Source organism: Schistocerca gregaria, chromosome 5 (assembly GCF_023897955.1).
Source record: "Schistocerca gregaria isolate iqSchGreg1 chromosome 5, iqSchGreg1.2, whole genome shotgun sequence".
Lineage (NCBI taxonomy): Eukaryota > Metazoa > Arthropoda > Insecta > Orthoptera > Acrididae > Schistocerca > Schistocerca gregaria.
Genome location: NC_064924.1, coordinates 451,020,630 through 451,045,683, shown reverse-complemented (window position 1 = coordinate 451,045,683; position 25,054 = coordinate 451,020,630). Strand labels below are relative to the sequence as shown.

The following is a 25,054-nucleotide window of genomic DNA, read 5'->3' as shown; positions in this document are numbered from 1 at the left end:
TATTCATTTGCGGGAAGAAGTTTCCTCTTGAAAAGTCAACAGATTACAACATGCACAATATACGACCACTCTCAGAGTTTACTTGTTACATTCTGTTATTACCAGTATGCATTCACCAAGCTATATGTCTAAAAGTGGAATTACATGAAAATAATTGTCACTTTAATCACCATTCATGATCTGCTGTGTATTTGGAAAACATGGAAGGAAATAAGAGATTGTAAGATGTATAACTGATTTCCTGTTTATTCAAATCACTATGTACAAAAATATATACATATTTACATCACTCTCACACATATCTTCAGATATATAAAAAAATCATAGACGTTACCCACAGAGATACGTACTGTAGCATATACAGTAGGTAATAGCCACTCATAGAACATTAGATTCCTCGAGGTTGTACAGTGTAAAAGTGCCCTCAGTAGTGGTATCCTCCATTTCCAGCTCCAGCTCCAGAGCGCCCCCTGCCGTAGCCGTACCCGCCGGCGGAGTAGGCGGTGAGTCCGGTGTCCTGGTACTCCACGGTGGGCCTGTAGCCGCCCTCGTCCGCCTGGTAGGAGACGATCTGCTTGCGGCCGTCGGGCAGCAGCACGCGGTACTGGCCCTGGGCGCTCTCCCCCTGCCTGGACTCCTCCTGTCCAAAGTCACTCAGCGTCTCGCCGTCCTGCACCGAGTAGCTGAACTCGTAGTTGGCCGGCTCCTGTAAGAGTAATGTGTATAAACACTGACTGTTGATTGGAACATAGCGATAAGACAGAAATTCTGCATAAATATGTGAATCTATCAAAGAAACAACTCTAAAATGTCATTTTTTATGTGCAGTCCGTCTTGAAAATTAATTTTCTATTTCAAAATGAATCACAAGTTATGTAGAAGAAGTTACAATTAAACAGAACTTCGAGCTTCTTATGATAACATAGCAAGCACTGAGATCAAATCCAATTGGAACTAAATAGCATGCTATGGCTAGTATAATTGGAGTGATCAGTTAAATGAAGTCCAATCAGAACTGAATAGCATGATATTATTCAGTTCTCAATCGATTTCATCTAATTGATCAATGTGATAGTACTATTCGGTTGCAACATGGAATAAGATTGCAGAGTTATCACATAATTTCGTAATATTATAATTATGGGTCACCATACCCTACTTCCAGAATGTGAAAATTCTCGTTTATCCCTATTTGTACTATTTACATGCATCACCCTCCAACTAATTGGTAAATAGTTTAAAAATAATCTGTAAAATTAGCTTTCTGGTTCTCTTTACTAAGCGTAAGTAACGAACATTAAGAGTTCCCTATTTAGATTGCCTAATGGGTGTATGATGTGCACAGTACTCCAAAATACCTTAGGATTCAACCACAATTACGCTCAAAGTCCTTAGCATGAAGTGTTATGCCTGATTTTGATGTTATTGACTTGTCAGAGAAAGTATGCCCACAATCCTTAGTCATCAACGAGAAACGGATGGTCCTACTCATTAAGCTACTGGGCCAGTTTTGAGGCTAGACTGTGAGTACTACAATATCCACTTTAACCGAGTGAAAAATGTTTTGAACACATTCAGTGGAACGCAGTGTCATACCAAAACCCAAAACCGTAAGAGAAGTTAATCAAAAATCTTACAGCAAGGGGATCCTCCTGTGCTCCAGCGCGACCGTAGCCATATCCAGGCACTCCATAGACTGGAGAAAGGCCACCAGCGTTACCAGAGGGCGCACCGTACTGAGTGGAGAGCGCGTTGCCAGAGTAAGAAGGGGCGCCGTACTGTGTGGACAGGCCGAGTCCTCCAAAGCCAGTGGCGCGACCAGCTGCCGAAGGGGCGCCATAGCGAGTCGAGAGACCACCGCCGATCCTCCTGCCGGCGCCAAATCTCCTGGAGGAGGCGCTTCCGAAGCTGGAGGAGACGCGAGTTGCTGGACCCTGGCTGAAAGCGCCTGAGCGACCGACAGCAGCGCCTGTCAGCGCAGGAGCTCCGTACTGCGTGTTGAGGCCATTGGCTGAAGGAGCACTGTATTGCGTGCTGAGGTCATTGGCTGCTGGGGCGCCGTACTGAGAACTGGGAGAGGAGGCCGAGGGAGGTCCGTACTCAGAGGTGGGGGGCAGGTACGACCGGTCGACCGGAGCTTCGGCGATGACCGACAATACAAGCGTACTCAGGAGGACATAAACCTGTTGAAGGAGAAATATATACATCAGTTTCAGAAATCTTGTCTCGAAGGAGTCTGAAACCTACGAAGAACATTTGATCAAATCTCCTACTCTATACAGGTGAAAATGACTGGGTCATATTCCACTACAATAAGCTTCTTTGTTCATGTTGTGATCTTCACTCAAAAGACTGATTTGATTATGCGTTCTACTCTAGTCTATCCTGTGCAAACTGTTTGATCTCCTAGTAACTACTGCAGCCTATAACCATTTCCTCCTGCTTACTGCATTCGTCCCTTGTTCTTCCTCTACAATTTTTGTCCCTGGCACTTGCATCCACTGGCAAATTCACTCCTTGATGCCTCAGGATGTGTCCTATCAACTGATTTCTCCTTTCAGGCAAGTTGCGCCATTATAGTCTTCTTTCCTTAATTCGTTTCGGTACCATCTCATCAGTTGCTCGATATAACCTTCTAATCCTAAACAGTCTTCTTTAGTACTGCATTTCGAAAGCTTCTGTTCTTGTCTGTTCTTATTATTGTCCACATTTCATTTAATACAATATTCAATTCCATCGTTCTGATTCTTGCAACATAATGAGAACGTGGACCTCGTCGGAAGGGTCGCAATGCACAATGTGCACTTACCGAACATCGATTCCAGCGCATATCAATACACTCGTGATTTTAAAGTGAGTGCCTGCATCACACGGTAAGAACCCTAGAAGAAAAGGTCATGGAAGGAAATCATAAGTGCTATAATGTACATCCTCTGGCACCTCCGTGACAGTCGTACAGAGACTGCAGTTGCGTCAGGCGCAGCTTACAAAGCTAAGGATTTGTTTCCGACATGGAAGATCTCCGTACGACTGACGTCACAGACTTTAAATGACTGTAACTCTAAACATAAATTTTCAGTTATTATGTCCTCTCTACGTATCCACAGAAATTTGTTGTAATCATCAGATGAACCATGTAATATGTTGCTGCCTGCATGCTATAAACATCAAATATTATTAAAAATAAAATAACAAATAAGTAATTAGTAGCACATTTGAATAGTCTTGTAAGCAATACCGTCCAGTGACAAATAGGTTATAACTGGATTCGGTTGACTAACAGTCATTTTCATACCTACAGAATGAACAGAAAAAGTATCTTTTTGTTTATGTAAAACCATTCCAAACTTTATTAAAACCATAATTGTGACTATTAAAATATTAAATACAGTATAATAATATAGTGAAAGTGTGGAATGTTGCTTTACTGTAACGTTTTAATATGTAATAAAATTGCATGCCTTAACAACCACTTGGAGATCTGAAGATAGCTGCTAGTCAACTGAAACCTCTTATCATCTAGTTGTTAGTGGACTGTGACGCATTTACAACAGATAATACACATCGCAGTGTCTCCTTCATGTGCGGATGTCAGATTTTGTAAACAAATAAGTGGCGTGATATCTATATTGCCAAATGCTTAAAGAAGTCACGTGGTCTCCTGGTAGGCCAGTTTCATTTGGAAGTTGTGTATTTAATGACTACCAGGGGCAACAAAACTTTGAATTTCGAATTTCATATATTTATTGGTTGAATTTGAAAATTTAAAATGGTGTCATAATCTACTCATTAAGAGGCATGACTGACTGTTTAAACAGCCATGGAGGGTCTAGCGGTATCAACCAACCGCCGTTTCATCCTCAGCCTAGGCGTCACACTGGATGGTGATGTGGAACGACCTGCGATCTTTGTCAGCTTTCGTGACCGTAGCCGCTACTTCGCAGTCAAGTAGCTCCTCAATCGACCTCACAAGAGCTGAGAGGACACCGCCTGCCAACAGCGCTCGGAAGACCTGATCGATCACCTATCCATGAGCTATCCAAGCCCGACAGTGCATAACTGACGTGATCTGATGGTAACCGATGTTACCAATGCGGTAAGGCAATTGTTCATAAAGAGATATAATCTTACGTTAAAAGTTTAACCCTCGAGCGGACGCGCCTATGTGTAAACTGCACCAACCACAAATAACACTGTTTTATAGCGTTAGCTTGTTGTTCAATAATTGAGATCCCACTTCTGTACCTTCATTACTGCTTCAGCTAACACAGTGATAATCTGTGTTGTTATACACCTAAGTGAACAGCAGTAATACAAATATACAGAGAGCCAGGTGAGAAAAAAAATTACTTTCCATGCAAGAAAAGGAAGCAGATTCCGAGACAGCAGCACAATCCCGTAATCTGGCAGTTGCCTACGAAATAATTAGTAATTGAGTAAGTGTTCGGAGGAGATTTCATGCAGTGCGCTGTTTAATGATCACAGTACGTCATTACTGTGCTGTAACACTTGAACGCAGCAACAGATAAAATGAAACTTTATTTTGTTATCGTTTGCTTAAATATTGATTCAGCTCATGTCACATAAGTTTATTTTATCGTTATTTAGTTAAACTAAAATTAAACCGTGATTTTGTTCAGACGTGCTTATCTTGGTAACATAAAGACAGCTGTCCTTTAGATGTGTGTAAAGTACTCAGCGCACTCGCTCGTGATATTAAAATCGGCGCGCCTGGTTGAGGATTGACACAAGACTCCAACATTGTTCCTCTAGTATCTGAAAATAAAAATACGTAGTGACTTCCAAGAAGCTTTAGATATAATTTCAAATCTTTTCGAAACTTCCTGTCAATAGCTCTCCCACAATATAATGGAAGTAAAAAGTTTATAGCTTAGTACATTTTCGTTGTTCGAGCGATAAAATTTCAGCATCAAGCATGGTGTTTTAAATTACTGTTCCTATGTTAGCAACACATTTTTCCGACGGTATACCAATGAATGTACTTGCAAAATTGTAACATCGCACATCATTCAGAAGATATGACATCATAAACATTGACATTCGTGAGAAATTAGCGTTACATAAAAAAGGTCAACTCATTTCCATTTTATACATGGAAGCTCGATTCCTTAAGGCTTAGAGTATGGGGAGTACTGGTTGTGTTCTATACCATGTACTAAATCTTTGGCAAATTTCAAAATTATGAACTCATAGACATCAGCCTTAAGTCATACCTAACAGGAGAAAGGCGTGTCATTAATGCCCTAGGGTACAAACTGAATTTCATGACAAGGACGTATACTTTTAAACAGACTTTACGTTTTGTACTTATCTTTGTTACCTCTATTGTTATTGCTTAGTTTGTTAATTAATTAATCAGACGTCTTGTACACGGACCTAAGTGTAGCAGCGTGAACTGTACGCTAGTTTCGTGTGCCATAGCCTCCCTCGGTGGCTGCCTTACCTTCATGTCGTGTAGAAGGTGGACGGCTGGAGCAGAGTGAGTCTTCCGACCCAGCTGTCCAGTATATATACCGGAGCTGCACTCCTGGGTGGGTCGCCGCTGCGAGAGTTTCGGCCCGGCCGCTCCAGTTAGCGGGCTGATGGGTAGGCAGGCCGTTACGTCACCGTTAGAGGCCTTGGTGGCGCCTCGGAAGAACCTTCACGGCCGCACCCTCCCGGCCACTGTGCCGCCTTTCCGAGACAGCCAGTCATCTTGCTCCCCACGGCACGCTTCGCATAACAGCCTGCAATCTCCTGTCTCTTTCATCCATCGTAAAGGCATCGCTGCAGTTTTCAAGGACTTGTCCCGCTAGGGGCGCTTGATCTTTAGATAAGGTGAGATTGTACAAGATACGTTGCTATTCCGCATCGTGGAGATCCTTGTGGACAACTGTAATAGGACAATTTTTGTCTTTTCGGGTTTCTTATAAACAGCCTTAATGGCTAGGACCAGCCTTAAGTTAAACTGACACGTGAACTAGCCGTCCGCAAACGTAAACATAACCACTGTAGGTGTACAGTATATCTCGAAATAATTATCAACGACTTTCTTCAAAGAAATTTAACATCTTCCCTGGGTTCGGGCCCTTAGTGCCCTTCTTCAGAAGGTTATATCCATCGCACTGACATTCTCTAATAATACTATAGGTATAACCTTCTGAAGACGGGCACTAAGCGCGAGAAAAGAGTTAAAAAATTAAACTTCTTTTACGTAACTGTCTGCTGGTACTTCGATATCTATAACGTAAAAACCCAGATCGGAAATAACACAAATTTCGAGGATGCTTCCTTTTCGACAATAGTGCCTGTTACTTATTCTTTAAGGCCAAGGATTTTCTTCATGTTTTTCAGCTTTTGTGCTACCAATGGATAACCTAAAAGAAAAAAATTGCGTTTCTGACTTTCTTCTACTTTTATTTATCATTTGCTGCCCAAATATATGCTGTTACACACAGTGACTAAAATTCAAGATAGCAGAAATCAATATCATCAACGTAAAGCTACGTCAAAAACAAAGGCTGACGCAAAATGGCCAGCACACATTGCTTCTCTACTTGTCACTTTCAGTCATTTTCTGCCCCTCCCCCCTCAAAGCCTTTCGCTTTTGTATTCAGGTAGCGTCTTTTAACAAAGTCCATCGTTATATCATTATTACATCGTCAAACGATCTATACCTCCTAATGCCGACGTTACTGTGAATTCTATTCATATTCTGTGTAATGCCAACTAAGGATGAAGGTCAATTTTCTGTATAACTCACGCCATCACTACAGAAATGGTAATGGCGGAAATATTGTCAACACCTTTTTCTTGCAACTTAAGTTTAAGTGTTATTAACATAAAAACAAAATATGCAGCAGGAATTTTAAATAAAAATGGAATGAGCTGTCTTTGTTATATTCAGCAATCGATAGTGGACGTGGAACATGAATCTGTAGTTACATTTTCTATAGATGAAGTGACGGGAAAGTAAGTCATGATTCCTGAATTTTATTTAAATAAATCAAATTAATTAAAATATCGTCTTGTATGAGACAGTAGCTCCCTGAATCGACCTAGTTCGGCCTCATGGTTCGATGCAGTTAGCTCAATTATTTGATTATGCTGTTTAGAAGCAGTGTCTAAATGTATGCGATTAGATGCTTTCACATGCATATGCGATTAACTCAAGGAAATAGCGCCCAAATAATATAGTTCCTCACTGCAGATAGTGGTAGATCTCTGTTTTCATCGGTACGCACAGTTTATTAACAGGAACCAAAAATAATCATAAGAGTAGAGAAATTTAAGCAATTTATGTTATAGCCGAAATTCCACTTCATGTTACATTAGACTCAACTTTTAATATGTGAAAATTTATTATGAAGAAGTAAACAAATCCCCTCAGAAGACGTCGATCATACACTGAATGTGTACTTGCAGTCAAATTTTGAATGATACGATTTGTAGATCCATGAAAATTATGTGTCTGATTTAATATTCGATTTGTCGGCTATTTCTTCATTTAATCTGTGAGTTCTCGTTTCCGATCTTATGACAACTGTGAACCATGATTTTTTTAAACTCTGGAAACTCCAGAACATTCTTTCTAATTGCATCTTTGCTTAGAATTTTATGCTCAAAATGAAACTGAGAGATTGCTAGTGAAATGCTATAGACAGATACAGTAATTTGATTTCATTTAATTTATTTGTGAAAGACATTAGCAATACAGAACAAAGCAAGTTAGCTTTCTGTAAACATTTCTGCAAATTCTCTTAATTCTTTGTTGGATTTAACGTGATATTACATACTTTCGGTACATAGTTACCTACATACTCTATTCTAAAAAGAAAATACACATCCTGGGTTAAAAAAGAAATTGTAGAGTCTCCTACCACAAGGAAGCAGGGGAGAGTTTGTTGTATCCTCTTTCTACAACACAAATGCACACATGAATTTATATGGCTCTTCGTTTACATCAACTGGCACATTTCATTATCTTGAATAGAGTCCATGTTCGTGGTACAAGCTCATCATGATAGCCCTCTTGAAGGCAAAATCAGTAATGTTGCTAATACATACTTTAGCCTGCTATGCACCGTCATAGCCTGATTAAGTCAGTGAGTTAATGACTTAGTGAGTCAGTGACGTCGGCATAAGTACATGTTATCAAGAGGCTGTTGGCGGATTGTTGCTCGTCGGTGTGTCTCTGGCCTGTCTCGTGATAGGCGCACTTGATCCAGCACCTACTATCGATCTTCGCGCTACATCTTTGTCGACCTGTGTGCTGGCGACAGCTTCCGCCACCACAGAAATTCTAAATTTGATTACTCAGTTCTATAGTTCTGTTTGTAGGACAATGTGAGTTGTCAATAGAGTGGTCTACTATCTAATGCACAAATGTCTTAAATTATACACCATAATGAATCCGTTTGAAGTTATTGCAGAAACAAATTGCTTAAACTGTCACATCGATTTTATTCATGTCACAGTTCATTGAAGAATCCGACACGCCGGTCGTCAGCACCATGCTGTCCATTTCCTTTTGCAAATTGACCATCTCGACCACTTGAGTTTGCGGCCACTATACAGAGTGCGCTGTTTATCTAGGGCCGTGGTGGTGGTATCGCAATCTGGATAACGAGGCGTTGCAGCAGGGAGTAATACTGCTGCTTCGGCATCGCCGCTCTCCTCTGTCGATGTGAATGGGGTCATGTGGCTCGAATCCCTGGCAAGGTAGGCTGACTTTGGGCACTGGAAGGTTTGCATGTATACAACGTATTTCTTATTGTAGAGTTCACTCAGGTCTTCCGGAACTGATTAATTTGCCGCGTCGTAACTAGTTACGCATTGTAGCTGACTCATGGCCGCACAATTAAGACGCTTTGTTGCTTATTCGCCTAGTATGAATTTTAGCTCCAAGGTACCCACTTCTTGTCTGAAAGGATAGATCGAACTTTTGCAAGCGAGCGTGATTGTGATTGTTCCGATCTTGTAACAGTCTCATTCCCACTCCTGCCTCGTTCCCAGTTCCTTTGTAAATTGGAAATAAGCGGAGTTGAGTTGTAAATTAATGGATGTTTAGGTTTCTTCGTGCAGGCAGAATTTCTGGAATTATTTTTCAATTCTGCCATCCTTTGTGATATCCACAGTGCGTGTGTATTATAAAGTTGCTCAACTTGCTGAGCAGTATAACTGCGGTAGTGTTGAATGTTTAGTCGTTTCCAGACATAGACGCCCTTCTAGTCCGCTCCTGAGTCATGGACAGTATTGTCAGCGTTGTATGCCGCCCCATGGGACTCTTGTACTGTAGTACCTTTGCCGTTGTGATTCTACACCGACCAGGGCGAACTTCGCTGTGGTTACTCCCTCCAAGTTATATAATTGTAATCTCTTAGCTGTTTCATGTATCTGCTGCATTCCTCATTCTAAACGCCTTAGCGGTCAATGATGGTAATTACAATCTAGGAACTCTCTTATGTAAATGCTGTTTTTATCATTTTAGGGCCTAAGCGAATAGTTATTCTATTCCAATTTAGTATCCCTTGTTTTAGTTACTTATATTTTGTCATGTCTTCGTCCTCTTACGTTCTATTTATTATATTTCGTGTTACCAGTCACTTAACTCTACTGCTTGATTGATTTATCTCTGCCTAACATTCTGGACACGTGTTTCACTGGGAGATGTCGTTTACAGTATAGTTTCTTGGTACCGGAAAAAGCAGGGAAAATGGCCACAGCGCCAAATATTAATTTTTTTTCTTCACTCATTGAATTCTAGAATTTTAAGGTCAGCTACGGCGTCGGAATTTGTTTCCCGCTGAATATATAGACGCAGCGCCTAGTGCTGGCATTTTATATTTGTTAGTTTCTTAATTCTAAAATTGAACGAAACTTACATAAAGCAGGTTGAAGTGCAGTTTATGGAGCTGGAACAACGACAGATGTAATTTTAGGTCTGGTTGTGAGTCGTGCACGGATAGCCGAAATGACTAAGATTACTACTCTCGTAAAGCGGGAAATCTGGGTTCGAGTCCCGGTCTGGCACGAAGTTTCATTGTTGTCATTCCCTTATACAGCTGACAGTTGTTCGTATTCGGTGCTGTGAACACATTTCGTGTCATTCCGCGAAGAGCATCCCATGTTAACTCAGGTACGAGCAGCTCTTAGCCGCTCGCCATCTTGCCTTATTTACAACTTTTCACGACGTCGCCTTTCCGGCTTGGATTTTTTTAGAATATGACTTGTAAGTACTTCACCTCTTTCCAGTGAGTACACACTTTAGTTTATTAATGTTTTATATACCTATTATGTTTTAGAACAGTTAGTTTAATTCTGAAGACGACGCTCATAGTAGTGTCGAAACCTGGTCATTTTTGGCTTAATATTTGTGACCGAGGTCTTCTTTGTTCTAACATAATTCTGACGCGGTCGCTGAACCTTAGCAGCTATGTTCAAAGGTTACAAGATTTTTAAAAAGCAGCCGCTACCGCGGAAACCTCATCAAGACAGTCAATACCTGGCCCATAACACTGGACACAAGTAGAGATGGAGAATCTGGACAGGAATACGTGACAACTCATGACAGTTAATCGTGAACTCAGCCTCACATTAAGTTTGACAAACTGTACTTGCGCAGAAAAACTGTTGTTAGAGGACTCTTGCAGATGAAACTGACAATGCAAGAAGGAAAGCATGCATTGGCAGACTACGTGAAGTTATATATAACCAAGAATCTGCTTCGAATGAAGACAGCAACAGAATACGTCTCAAGAGTATCGGCAGCTGCACTTCAGAGACTGTACTGAAAGCGCGTTCAGTAAAGTATTGCAAGAGCAGTTTCTGGAGATAGCAAATAGATAAAGAAAGACCAGGACTTCGCCGACCAAATACTAAAGAAGAAAACTAAAAGACTTATTTGGTGCATAGGAAAAACCGATCAAAACTAACGTCATCCTAAGCCAGTATCGAGATATCGGCAGAAGACTCGATGTACAAAGACTCTGCAAGAAAACTGAAGAAACAAACATTGTTGCAAAAAGACCGTTCAGCGTGACTAGGAGGACAGGCACAGTGCTGTGGCAGAAACAATCCATTGGAACGTATGCCAAAATACTATCTGCAAGTTGCAAATCACTGGTGGGACAACAAGCCAGGAAATGTTAACGAAAAATCCCAAATCACTATCGAATAGTGGAACACCAATATGTCAAACCCAACAAGTGCAGAGATAAAGAAAGTCTAAATCACTGACACTGACATTCCAGGTGACAACAGAATCAACGAGAAACAACTGAAAAAAATTATATACTAGGACTGAAAAACCAAATTGCAGCAAATCTAATGCTAATCGGTGGCTTTTGGCACCAGTCCAAAAAGATACCGGTTGACACTAAAAAACCATTAACATTGATAAATATTCATGTGCCAGCTACAAAACCCCACTTCACTGAGATCTGCCGTGCGGTTCTAGGCGATACAGTCTGGAACCGAGCAACCGCTAAGGTCGCAGGTTCTAATCCTGCCTCGGGCATGGATGTGTGTGATGTCCTTAAGTTAGTTAGGATTCATTAGTTCTAAGTTCTAGGCGACTGATGACCTCCGAAGTTAAGTCGCATAGTGCTCAGAGCCATTTGAACCTTTTTTTTTCTGAGATCTGCGCCAGTTATCCGCCGATACATCACACAGTTCAAAAAGCTTGAGAAATATCCAAGTAGTGATAAAATATGGAAGGAAACTCAGTCATCACATTTAGAATATTAACTGTAGTAATAAAAATGATGGCAACAGTTGTATGTCGTAATAACCCATGAATGGTGTTAAAGTTACATCGCTCGTACTAATATCACATCAAGTAACTTCCTTTTAACGTAAGTGTCCTGTCAAACGGGAGCAACGACACACCAACAGTAATATACGGCTGCAGCAACAAAAAGGAATTAGAGCTAATGAAGAGGTTCTCCAGTCCAAGGAAGCTAGATAAAAAAATAAATTAGAAAAGGGTTATGGTTGTCGAAAACTGGATCAATTGTTGAAATATACGATATGTTACGTAAAGCTGGAGTTTAAATATAATGTATTCTAAAATATAACCGCTACAGTTCATCATATAAGCTGATTTTATTTATTCTTCGACTGGTTTTCGGCTTGTGCCCATCTTCAGGTTGTTTTACATCTGGTTGCATGTTTCAGTGCACTATGTTGGAAATCACAGTTTGAAAAATGTTTTTTAAAAAAAAACAAATAATGTGATGATGACTAAATAGATCCAGCTGGAACAATTGGAAGCTACTAAATGACATGTATTGTACAGTACTGTAGTACCTACACAGGTGGAGTATCCAGTTGTTTTAACATTAATTCATTACATTTATCAAACAAGAAATCTCCCCTTTCTCACACATTAATCGTGCATTAATCAGCATAATAAATATTAGTTTTGAGAACTAAGACGTTTAAAGATATTACATTTTTAGAAACATAGCACGCATTACAGATTATGAAAATGAAATTGTTACACCGTCATGGGACCGCTCTGTCATTCTTCTGAGAGTATCTGCATGTTTTTCAATCTCCTCAGCTGTACCACTGCACAGGATGATGGTATCATCACTATCCCTTTTTTAATAAAGTATTTTGTCTCTGGTCAAACATTATGACCTTAAGAAATGATTTTCGGTGTGTTTAATGTAAATATCTGCAAGGATTCCTGCCAAAGCTGCCCAATCCTAGACCATCGTTTGCTTGAAAACATTGTTGCTAGAAGAGAAATAATTATATCAGAGAATTAGTTCTAGCAGTTCAGTGCGTTCACATATCTTCGCTTTGACTAATTTTCTGTGTTTTAGTAGGCTGTTTTCAGTTACCTGGATTCTGTCATAAATAGGTATGTCGGTGTAAAGGTTTACTTAGCCCACTGAAGCAAATTCGGCACCCGCTGGTAATAGTATAGCTTTGACATCTGCTACAAGATCACAGCTATCTCCTAAAAGATCACAGTTATTCTTAAGTGATAAATTCCTCTCTTAAATAGAATAATTGCGGACAGTAAGTTTCGACTTCTTGTTGATAAAACACCCTCGACTATATCTTAACTATAGAACATACAGGACGATGACGCTTTTCGGTTGTGAACGTATTTTCGGTGTTGACAGTTTCACGACAAAGAATTTAAAGACATCAAAGTCACATAACGGGAAATCAGAATAATTCAGTATTTTCCACAAATAGTTTTTATGAAGATGAGTTTTTTATGGCCGTTGAAGTTTATGGTGAAAATATATTGAAACGAGTACGTTTAAAATATTATTGTAATTACATAACTAACAGTAGTCTGAAACACACCTGTTAGAATAGAAACGGCATGTGAACGTGTATTTAATCTCGTCGCTTATTCGCTTTGCTCTGTAGTGAACTTCTCTGACTGCGAGAATGGAAATTTAATCTAGCTGAGAGAATGTAAAACGTGTCAGTAACTTTAAACCGAACCAGAAGTGCATGATATTACGTAACACAAAAACTGAATCTGATGCAACACTATTGATTCGAAATTGGCCCTTGTAATAATATGAAGGTTCTGAAAGCAATTGCCCTGTGCTTAATGAACATTGTCTCTGAAATAATAAAATTTCGTACCTTTATGTGCACAATGGTAACACTCTTAGCACCGCTCTCTGTTAGTACTTTAAATTCTATAGTTGGCAAACTGGTATTGTACATGGCTGTTGCTTAGCATACATTTTAATTAAATTGAATATGACTGAGACAATAACTTCTTGAGAAAAATAGTCAATTAAAATGACATTTATCTGGGAAATGGCATTGACTTGAGGTAAGTAACTTGTCATTTGACTCTTTGCACATTAATAATACTCATAAATAACACACTTAATAAACTGATTATACATTAACAATTAAGTTTACAAAATCATTGGATGTGAGTGCTATACATTGTCTCAATAATTGCTTATGAATACAGCCGTTGCATTAGTAACAAAGTGATTTTCTTTGCCTTATTTATTACCAACGTCTGTTGATATTGCTTTGACAGTTAGCAAACATCATTGTATCTTCCAAACAAGAAAATCATTACTGTCTGTAGCGAGTAAGTATATATCCAGCATACATCAGATACGATGTATCTTTACACTTGAGGGTCCTCCATACATCACTCGATCTAAATTTACTGCAACACATTACCTATGACACCTTGAATGAGCTATCGCTGTTGAGCAGCGAGGCTACTGCACAACCGATACATCTGACCATCTCTGGTTAACTGCAATATTTTCTTACAAAACTTCAAATTAGTTTGCCGTGTGAATATACCATTCATAATTCTGATGCATTATTTTGAAGTATTTGACAGGGTTGTTTCGGCAATTGTCAGTAATAATACAACAAATACTTAACATTACGTAAGTCTAGGCTGACAAAAGTTCAGGAATGTAGGATAAATGAGGTAGTTAATAAAGAAATAGATATCTTTATGAGCATCTGGCCTATGAATAGCATAGAAATATCACAGTTAATTTGAGAAGCATCTTCTTTAACCATCTAACATCTGTGACTAGGAATCATGAATGTACAAATAGTCAGGTATGACAGAGCTCATGTGCACTATGTAACATTAAGATGTAACCTAATATCTCAGAAAAACACGATAGTATGAGTAACTCTCTCTTTACAAAGTACATGGGAATTAAAACTAGTGCCTATGTGCACTACTATGTGAGATCAAGGGTCCATTTATAACGTTAATTTCTACAGTTATGACTAATTATAGGCATTATTACATAAAGCAGTGCATAGCTATATCTTGAGTATAAAATTTATAGTAAAGAATGAAAATAGCAAGGATAAAATCATGGTTGAGGTAATGTTACAGTCTGGATGGTCTGCAAATCGAGGATCTGTAGACATTGGTTCATATTTCTTCATCATAAGATTATATTTTTGAGTCATGCTATCCCTAACAGTTTTGACATTACTAGATACGTCAAAGTAGTGAGTTTTGGCACGGAGCACACTCATTGGTGGCAGCAGTAGATATGGTACCCAATGAGAGCTAGGACAGTTACACGCTAAGTGCTGTCTAGTACAGTCGTGAGTGCAATGGATGGTGTCATTACAGCTCTATCATTTGTAGTGTATTATCTTCGATGTCAGTAATCTTGCATATATTTAAATTGTTGCAGACAAGTAAACAATTGTATGTTTCACAACCATCTCAGTAGATAAGGTAGGGAAGGACAATAGCATGTAGAGAAAATGGGACTTACAGAGTATTAAATGCTTTTAAGAATGCAAATATCACAGTAGTGGATATTCATACAAAATCTTAGCGTCATGCAGGTAAAACTGCATTATTTATGGCAATGCCATCAATATAAAGGAGAGAAGTTATGTTCATAGTTCATTACCTAACATGATGATACATAGAGTATGTTCACACTCATAATTAAGGTATTAAAGTAGTAATCTAGTGATAAATAAATTTACTGGTAGTGACTGTCTGCAGAACAGTAGTGGTTAAATATAGAATGTCAATGACTGTGCCAGTAAGTAGAGTGGAAAACGTAATGTATACAGACAATAATTCTAGAGAATAGTACATGAAGATGGACAGTAATAAACGACAAATATGTAGTTCATAATTAATCAGTCTATACGCTGTCAGAGCTCATAATAAAGATCAGCATAGTAGAATTTCTCTATGGTACATCTGACAAATGTTATATCTCATAGAGAGAAGTGAAAATCAAATAATACTGGCAGATGTAAGGACTGTGCATACCTACTGGGATAAGTGGGAATAAGCCAAAGGAAATTGCACTTTCACAGCAAAAGAAAATCATTATCGTCCATACTTGTAAAAATGGTCAGTCAAAATAAAGCAAGATGAAAATGTGTGATCACAAGACTATTCTAAGCTTAGATATGAAAATGTTAAAGAAATGACTTAGCAACTAGAAGCATATAGTATAAGCAGAGACTGCAAAGCATACAAAAGAAAGAAAAAATGGATGATGAGAAATAGCTCGTTGAACCTGTAAAGCAAGAAGAAATTATGATGCTGGAATTGTTAATGGCAAAGTTAATGTGAAGAAAAGTAATATCAGCAGGTGCTTAATGTTAGTGTACATATCATATGAAAGAATCATTGTTTCAGAAACATGCAGTATATCAAGCAGAACATACATGATTACTCTACCATACAAAAGCATATGTTATCTTTGTAATAAGAGGAGTAACATATGGGTGTATCAAGTAATGTCATGTTCTTCTACAAAGTTAAAAAATTACCTCCAATAATTCATTGTTGTGTTTTTATTAACTTCAAATGATCATAAAACATTTCTCATTATAACAGTATGACATAAGTGTCACCACTTTTCTGTACCTTATCGTTCACATATAATCATTATTATCATTAGTAGAACATCATTGTGTCTTCATATTTATCACCCCATAAAATATTACCATAATTAAATTGAAACTTATAACCAGCACAGATAGAAAAATTGTTAGCACATTTCATTCTTGGTATTGCTATAATACTCATGTAGCACACTAAAAAAGGATTGATTAGTTTGTAATATACAGATGTTATCGTTAAGTCTATACTTCGTTGTTTCCTGTAAAACCTGCAAGAGAACAAATTAGTTGGTATATGACGAAGGATGATCTTTGTTGCATTTCGTATGTTCATTTTCCATTAACGTATTGCATATCCTTGATGCTTCAAAAAGTATTTATGTTTACTTCTCTTTTTTTACCTTACGTGGCAACAACTTGTTCTGAAACAGTGAATGAGCATGATGAGTAAATAGTAATGGCAATACACAGCAAACATGTGGAAACTAGTTTCTACCTAAAAGGTGGGTATCTATAAAAATATAGCAGTGTATAAAATCGTACTGAGTTACTAGACACATAACAAATGCATAGTACATAGTGGAAATAAAAGTGCTAAAATTGTAGAGAAATCGAAAAGGAATTATTATGTCATGCTGTGACAGTGTAGTACAAATATCGTCTCAAACAGAGAAAAAAAATTTCATTCAATAAAACATTTCACGTTATTGATATGATGGTTCCCTCATGACTTCTTCGTACACAAAGTTTCTACATGAACAGCATCTGGATGCGGAATACTTCTTATTATGTATGGACTACTCCACAGCAACTTGAACTTGTTGCACCCATTTTGGACTCTGATGGAAAGATGGTGACTACGTACTAATACTTCTTTACCGATTTTAAATTCGCGGAGATGACTTACTTGTTTCTGTTGTTTCTTTCTTCGTTCAGCTGCACGCTTAATATTGTTGGCTGCAATGTCGATGACTTCATGGTGACGTAGTCGTCGTGAAGCAGAGAATGCAACTAATACCGTAATTTTGTTCCGTAGTTCAACTTTCTTTAACACCATGTACGCAGACAAAAATGTATTCATTTGGAATGGAGTTAATAATTACTTAAAATGTGTAGATATATTTATCCCAATCTGTGAGTTTCTTATGACGGTATGGACAAAAAAGCTTACCAAACTCTTTGATAACGTGTCCCGATGGATTTGATGAAGCATGGTAACTGGATCGTATACAGGGGTAAACTTCCAAGCTTTCATAGTACGTGTCAATTCAGCTGATCTGAATTGTGTTCCCTTAGCAAAAATATTTTTTGCACATTATCAACATTTGTAAGTGATCAACAATCGGTAAGAAATATTTTGTGAAAGCTGCTGAAACAATTTTGGGTGTAGCTTTACGTAACAGTGTGAATGTTACAAATTTAGAATTTATTTCTACTGCTACGAAAATGTAAGAAAATCCTCTTTTGCTTCGGGGATGTAATGGAGCGAGATGAGAAGCCGTCGGTGATATCGCTTGTTGGCAAAGTTTTAATGTCGTTAGAATATGTCGTACAGCCCAACCGATTAGCAGTGCGGTCTAACTCACTGCTTTCTGGCGGGAAGGCGTGTCGGCTCCCAGCACGAATCCACCCGGCGAATTAGTGTCGAGGTCCGTCGTGCCGGCCAGTCTGTGGGTGGATTTTAAGGCGCTTTTCCACCTGCCTAGGCTAATGCGGGATCGTTCCCCTTATTCCGCCTCAGTCACACTATGTCAGCGATTGCTGCGCAAAACACTATCTCCAAGTACACGTATACCATAACTACTCTACCACGCCATTATTGAGGCTACACTCGTCTGGTGTGAAACGTTTCCGGAGGGTTCCACTGGGGGCGGAACCGGAAAACAACACTGGGTTCGGAGTGGGCCTGCGGTGCAGTGAGTGGACTGCTGTGGTCTGTTGTGTGGTTGTGCACCACTGCGGCCTTTGGCGGGGACGAAGCCTCTCCGTCGTTTCTAGGTCCCCAGTTCCATACAACACAGTACATGTCGTTTACGTTTTTCCATATTTGTAATGTAATAAATCTGTCTGAGAATGAGGAAACACTCGTGAACGAGAATGGACATACCTTAAGTGTGAGTACCAAATGAATTTATTGACTGAATCTTCAGGTATACATAAGACGAAATTGTCGCTATGTGGTGTGTACGTCGAAAGAGAATATTATTAAGTCCTAAGAAGTGGTGTCTGACTGTCGAATTGCTCTTCTCATGCAAAAGTTTCTTAATATTTTTTCCAGATACTGTTCTTTGGAAAATGTCTTTAACAGATGAATAAATAAAGCTTTCAAACGCTACTTGCTGTAGGTACAAAATACTGTTATTAGTTAGGCAAAAATATATGTTAGTGAATTGTTGCCTGGTAGTAAGAGAACGAGGTAAGCCATCACAACATTTTGAGAACTGGAAACATGAATTACAGTAAAGTCGAATTATTGTAAATACAACTTCCATCGTCCAAGGCCGTTGTGACAAAATTTTTCGGAAAGCAGAGATTGAATAACACAGTGGTCAGTATAAATAGTGGTATGTCGTCCACACAAAATGTGGCTAAATTCAGTGAACGCTCAAACGACAGATAAGGTTTCCTACTCTGTAATCTAATAGCTGCGTTCTGCAGCAGACAGAATCCAGCTTCCAAAGGTAATGCTTGTATTAACAATTATATCATCTTCTTCTATCTCTGAGAAAATGTATACGCCGACGGCTGTTTTGGAAGTGTGTGTGGTGACCGAAAAGTTTTTAGTGGGATCAGGGAGTGATAGTGTCGGCGCATTCCAGAGTGCACGTTTAAGGTTCAAGAAGTCAGAAAGAGCTTGTTCATCCCACGTCCAGATAGTATGTTTCCCTGTTAACTGACATAACCTCATGCTATGCGGAGCAGAATAATGAATGAGTCAACGAACAAAGTTGATCAGTCCTAGGAAGCTACGAAGTTGCTCTTTTGAAGTAGCAATCGTAATATCTCGAATTGCTTGAAGTTTTTCTAGGTCGGACCTTATGCCATCGGCAGGAATGACATGGTCTGGAAATTTAATAGAAGCTTCACCAAAGTGAGATTTACTCAGATTAATTGTGAGGTCTCGCCGAAGAAACGACTGAAGTAAAACTTGAAGACTATTGTTCTGGTCAGACCAAGAAGGTTCTGCAGTTAAAATGTCGTCAACGTATGTGGTTATTCGGTCTTTCAGTTCAGCCAGTATTGGTGTGTTCATACCTCGTGTGAATGCAGCAGAAGTTATTATCAAACCAGTTAGCAGTTTACAGAACTGAGAGCAACTGCCAAAACATAAAAATGCCGTGTATTTTCTACAGTTAGAATTAAGTTCCGTCTACCAAAAACCCTGGTTTAGATGTAGTGTTGAATAAAAGGATGTACAACGAAATCTCTGTAATAATAATAAGAATAATAATGTCGTGTGACGAGCGCCTCCAGACCGGTAGACCGCTCGCCTGGTGCAAGTCTTTCGATTTGACGCCACTTTAGCGACTTGCGCGTCGATGGGGATGAAATGATGATGATTAGGACAACACAACACCCAGTCCCTGGGCGGAGAAAATCTCCGACCCAGCTGGGAATCGAACCCGGACCCTTAGGATTGACAGTCTGTCGCGCTGACCACTCAGCTACCGGGAGCAGACACCTCTGTAAAAATTCGTAGTATGTAGTTGGTCATTTTCCATTAATGTAATGTCGTTGATCTGGCGTCAATTGAGAACAAGGCATTATCATCCGTTGTTCTTAATAACAATGTGTAGTGGACTTACGTATTAACTAACAGCTGGTTCTATGATTCTTTGGTCGAGCGTAACTCGAAGTTCCTGTTTGATCTGCTCTCTATAAATAAAAGGTGAGAAATAATGTTTGGATTTGAAAGAATCGTGAAGTTAGATTTGGAATTCAGATAAGAAACCTGCCATAGTACCTGGATTGCTATCAAAGACTTGTGAATGCTGAAGTTAAATGTCATGAAATTGTCGCCGTTCGTCATCAGTTGTTCTTTGACTTTCACTTGCCTTGTTGATAAATACTTGTTGAACGTCATATTCCATATCGTCTGGTAAATTATTGGAATGAAAATAAGTGTCTGTGTAAAAAGATGTATGCAAAAGCGTATTTTTGGTAACAGAAATAAATTCAATTCTATTGTCGTTTTGTTCCGCAGATGATAAAGTTTTGTGAAATTCCAAAGCATCAAGGTTGTCATTTTCTTTTACTGTGAGGTATGAGTTTTTGAAATACGAAACAGCCTTATTTTCGATCTTTAAATCCACACCTAACATTATGTTGGGGGCGAGTAAGGGAACAATAAAAAAAAATTCAGACCAGGTACAGAGAAATGTAAATGTGTTTGAAGTTTTACGCCTACTCCTTTCCTAGAAACTGCGCCACACACTTTTGTTTTGCTCAGTGGGAAAGTCGGACAGGAATGGTCGTGGTTACACTTATTAAATACAGAATCACCTATCACAGTAACAGGGGAACCTAAATCTATCACAGCAGTAAATTTATGTTCACATATTTATATTTAAATGATGGGATGTGACGCTGCCTAATGTCGTTGAAAGACATTACATTTTCAGTTACTGTTTTGTGTGGTTATAATTGCTGGTCTTCGTTGCAGGCAAAAGCAACGGGGTTGTCCTCTAGTAATCTAGTATTCGGAATTTGATTACTTGTCGAAATTTGTTGTGGCACATCAATAATTTGTACAGTTCAGCTATTATTATCATTAGGGTCTTGCGGTGGGTATAAATGTACGTCACGTTCATTCAGAGGTTGTTGTTCAAACTGCCCTTGTTTCTGGGAAAAATTTTTATTGCCATAATTATGCTGAAAATTCTGATTAAAACCTCTTCGTCTGTTGCTGTAATCAGTCTGATACGGAGCATTTCGATTGAAATGCGATGTCTGGTTTCTGTACACGAAATTATTACCTTGTGGTGTAGTATTACTGCTATGCTGTGGCGTGTTCACGCGAGATTGTGGCGAACAGTTTGTAAGTAGGCTGTTTACGTTTTTCTGTTGGTAAGGCCACGTAGCGCTCTGTATGGAAACCACTGACTGTGCTGAGTGCAGTCTTTGGTTGGTTTGCATTGTTGGAATATTTGCAGGTGGAGTTGGAGGTGAGCTGCCAGTAGTGGTGGTTGTCGGGAGAGAGATGCCAGCGTTTTGAGATGTTAATATCAGCGGACGATCTGGACGTGCGTCCGTTGGAAAAAGGAAATTTGTCAAAATGTATGTCACGAATTGATATATATATTATGACTTTTGAACACTATTACTATAAATACAAAGTTTGTTCTCTGTCAAAATCTTTCATTTTGCAAACTATATGCCTATCACTTGTTAGTGCCTTCAGTAGTTAGAATCTTGTATTTAGCTGGCAGTAATGGCGCTCGCTGTATTGCAGTAGTTCGAGTAACGAAGATTTTTGTGAGGTAAGTGATTCATGAAAGGTATAGGTTATTGTTAGTCAGGGCCATTCTTTTGTAAGGATTATTGAAAGTCAGATTGCGTTGCGCTAAAAATATTGCGTATCAGGTTAGTGATGATCAGAATAAGTAAAGAGATAAATGTTTGAGTAAGTTCAGTTTTGCTCAGCAGTTTGAAAATCAAGTGATGTAGGAGGTTTACCAACACAGTAAATCATAATTTTTCTAAAGGGACGTTTCAAGCTTAAATTGGGTTGACCTTGCAGAGAATATTGTTGTCCGTAAATTCCAACTTGCTGGTTTTGTTGGTGAAATTGTTGTTGAAAATTCTAGCTGTTGCTACGAAACTGTTGGTACTGTTGTTGGTTTTGTGAATACTAATTATTAAAATTTTGAAGTTTGTGAAAATTATTCTGAAAATTATTACAATACCTAAACCTCTTATTCAGTCTGTCATTAAAATTTCCTGATTAGTTTTGTTATCCATGCGTATTATTAATGTTGATGTGTTTTGGGGAAAAAATTTTGTTGCCAAAGGAATATCAGAATGTTGTATTTCCAGAACTTGTAAAAGATCGCGAAATGCAAGAATGCTTTCTTTTGGTTGCCCCGTTCACAAGCAGATTCTTAATGAACGTGGGATTTAGAGAAGCATATCTGTATTAATGCTGATGGACTATATGGCTCTTTAAGGTGCTCACATTGTTGAACTATGTGTTCAAAAAATTACATGATTGTTGAGAAGTTAAAATATTCAAAGGACGGTAAACAGATTAACTGATCTTTGCTTCCGCGTTGTGTAGTTTCCAACCAATAAGCTGACAAAAAGGCATTTTTAAATTCTTCTTATAAGTAGCATTGTCTTGCAATGGGGCACATCCTGGTGGCGATCTCGCCCTCGAAAGAGCTGAAAATAAATTCCAATTTATGGGTAGTAGGCCGGCTAGGAGGTAACGAGAGTGAAAACTGTTGTACCCAGTCCAAGGGTTGGAGAATTGGTTTGTTATTGCGTAAGACTTTGAACTTATGTAGTGACAATAAATGCTTGTAATCGAAAACAACGTGTGGGAAACTTTGTGAAGGGTCAGTGCTGTTAAAGAAAAGTGTTTTGTTGACCTTGTTCAGCGTCTAATTCTCTCACACGTTGTAATCTACAAAGATTGTGCTCTAGCGGAGTAGTGTCAAATTGTGGTGCCTGATAAAACTGGAGGTTACTATGTACTCCACTGCACGATGTCTGATCTTTTAACGTGCAAGTTTCACGGTGTGAGCTGTTCGCTTTACGATTCTGTGCTTTGTTACGTGAATTCAGCTCATTAATAGTACGGTTCCTAAATTGAAACTTTTCAGACTGGATGAAACGAGAACGCAATGTGTCTTCAGATTTAGTATCGGTATTACTTTCTGAAATTTTTGCTCTGTTCGAAAGGTCATCGAATTTTTCTGTAAGTCATGAAATTTGAGCAGTACCGTTGGTGTCATTTTCGTCGATGTGTTTCTGCAGTTTCTATGGGCACTTGTTAAGTTTACATGTGTCAGATTTGACTACGGAAGAATCAGTATCATGTTCTAATTGTTCATGTCTATTGGTGACAGTTTGTAAGTCTTCTTGGTGTTTTTCATGTTGTTGACTCAAACGAGTTTCTACTTGTAAAATCGCATTGAAACCGTGTGTTCGTGTCTTGTATGGTTTTAAGATCACTGAAAAATTTATTGTAGCAACAGTCTATGTATTTTTCTTCATGAGATTCTGCGTTTTTGCTGATTTCATGTTGCATGTCAACGAGAGTTTCGCCTATCTGTTTGATCTTTTTGTTTCGTTGGTTAATGGTCCCATTTTGCGCTTTGATTGCAAATGTAGCTTGGTCTTGAAATTGATTACCTTCCTCTATTTTCTGACTGCGGAATTCATTACGTCGTGTTTCTTGTTGTTCAAAACATTCGTTAATTTGTTGTCCTACACTGTGTGTCAGCTCCTCTTGTTTCTGTGAGATTTTTTACCTTCGTCACTGGGTTTTTGTGTCTAATTTGAGTAAAACGTTTATCTTTCTTCTTCTATGATCAATGATTTCTTTAAACGTCATCACAATACCTTTATTCGATAATTGACCTCAGTGTTTAAAGTATCTTGCGTAAATCGTTTAATTGTATCAGAATTTGACATGTGCGCTGACGTTTGGGTATTGTCATTTTGATTAGATTCTAAAGGTAAATGATCAGAGTGCAAATTTTGTACATGGGCAATATGTGTGTCAGCGGCTTCCACATTTCTAGAACGTGCCATCTGATTAATTGCGACATCGGTATATAAAGAAAAATTCAAGCTAGTTTGTCTGTTTTGCTTTGAAGCTGCGCTTTTGTTGACTGTCGTGTGATGCACTGTCGTGTACATCTACATCTACATTTATACTCCTCAAGCCACCCAACGGTGTGTGGCGGAGGGCACTTTGCGTGCCACTGTCATTAACTCCCTTTTCTGTTCCAGTCGCGTATGGTTCGCGGGAAGAACGACTGTCTGAAAGCCTCTGTTGCGCGCTCGAATCTCTCTAATTTTACATTCGTGATCGCCTCGGGAGGTATAAGTAGGGGCAAGCAATATATTCGATACCTCATCCAGAAACGCACCCTCTCGAAACCTGGACAGCAAGCTATACCGCGATTCAGAGCGCCTCTCTTGCAGAGTTTGCTAAACATCTCCGTAACGCTATCACGCTCACCAAAGAATCCTGTGACGAAACGCGCCGCTCTTCTTTGGATCTTCTCTATCTCCTCCCTCAACCCGATGTGGTACGGATCCCACACTGATGAGCAATACTCAAGAATGGGTCGAACGAGTGTTTTGTAAGCCACCTCCTTTTTTGATGGACTACATTTTCTAAGGACTCTCCCAATGAATCTCAACCTGGTACCCGCCATACCAACAAGTAATTTTATATGATCATTCCACTTCAAATCGTTTCGCATGCATTCTCGCAGATATTTTACAGAAGTAACTGCTACCAGTGTTTGTTCCGCTATTGTAAGAAGTAGTGCTCACTGAAACATAGTTTTTGGCAAATGAGTATTTGCGGCATTGTCTTTGACTGAGCTACGCGTAGTACTATTAATCGTTCTACGGGGCAATATACACAAATACAATCTAAGAACAAGCAAACAGACAATAAATATATATCAATTTCCCCTTGATCTGTTAGGAATAATTGACACAGTGTACTGTA

At 38.9% G+C, this 25,054-nt stretch overlaps 1 protein-coding gene across 1 annotated transcript in view; it reads right to left on the bottom strand.

The window, feature by feature from the left end:
* Window positions 1-25,054, bottom strand: part of LOC126273380 (pro-resilin-like) — a 367,374-nt gene that overhangs the window by 26,109 nt on the left and 316,211 nt on the right. Inside the window, exon 10 of the mRNA XM_049976933.1 lies at window positions 457-706. Within this exon, the coding sequence (XP_049832890.1) occupies window positions 457-706 (250 nt within the window). The remainder of the gene's footprint in view (window positions 1-456; window positions 707-25,054) is intronic.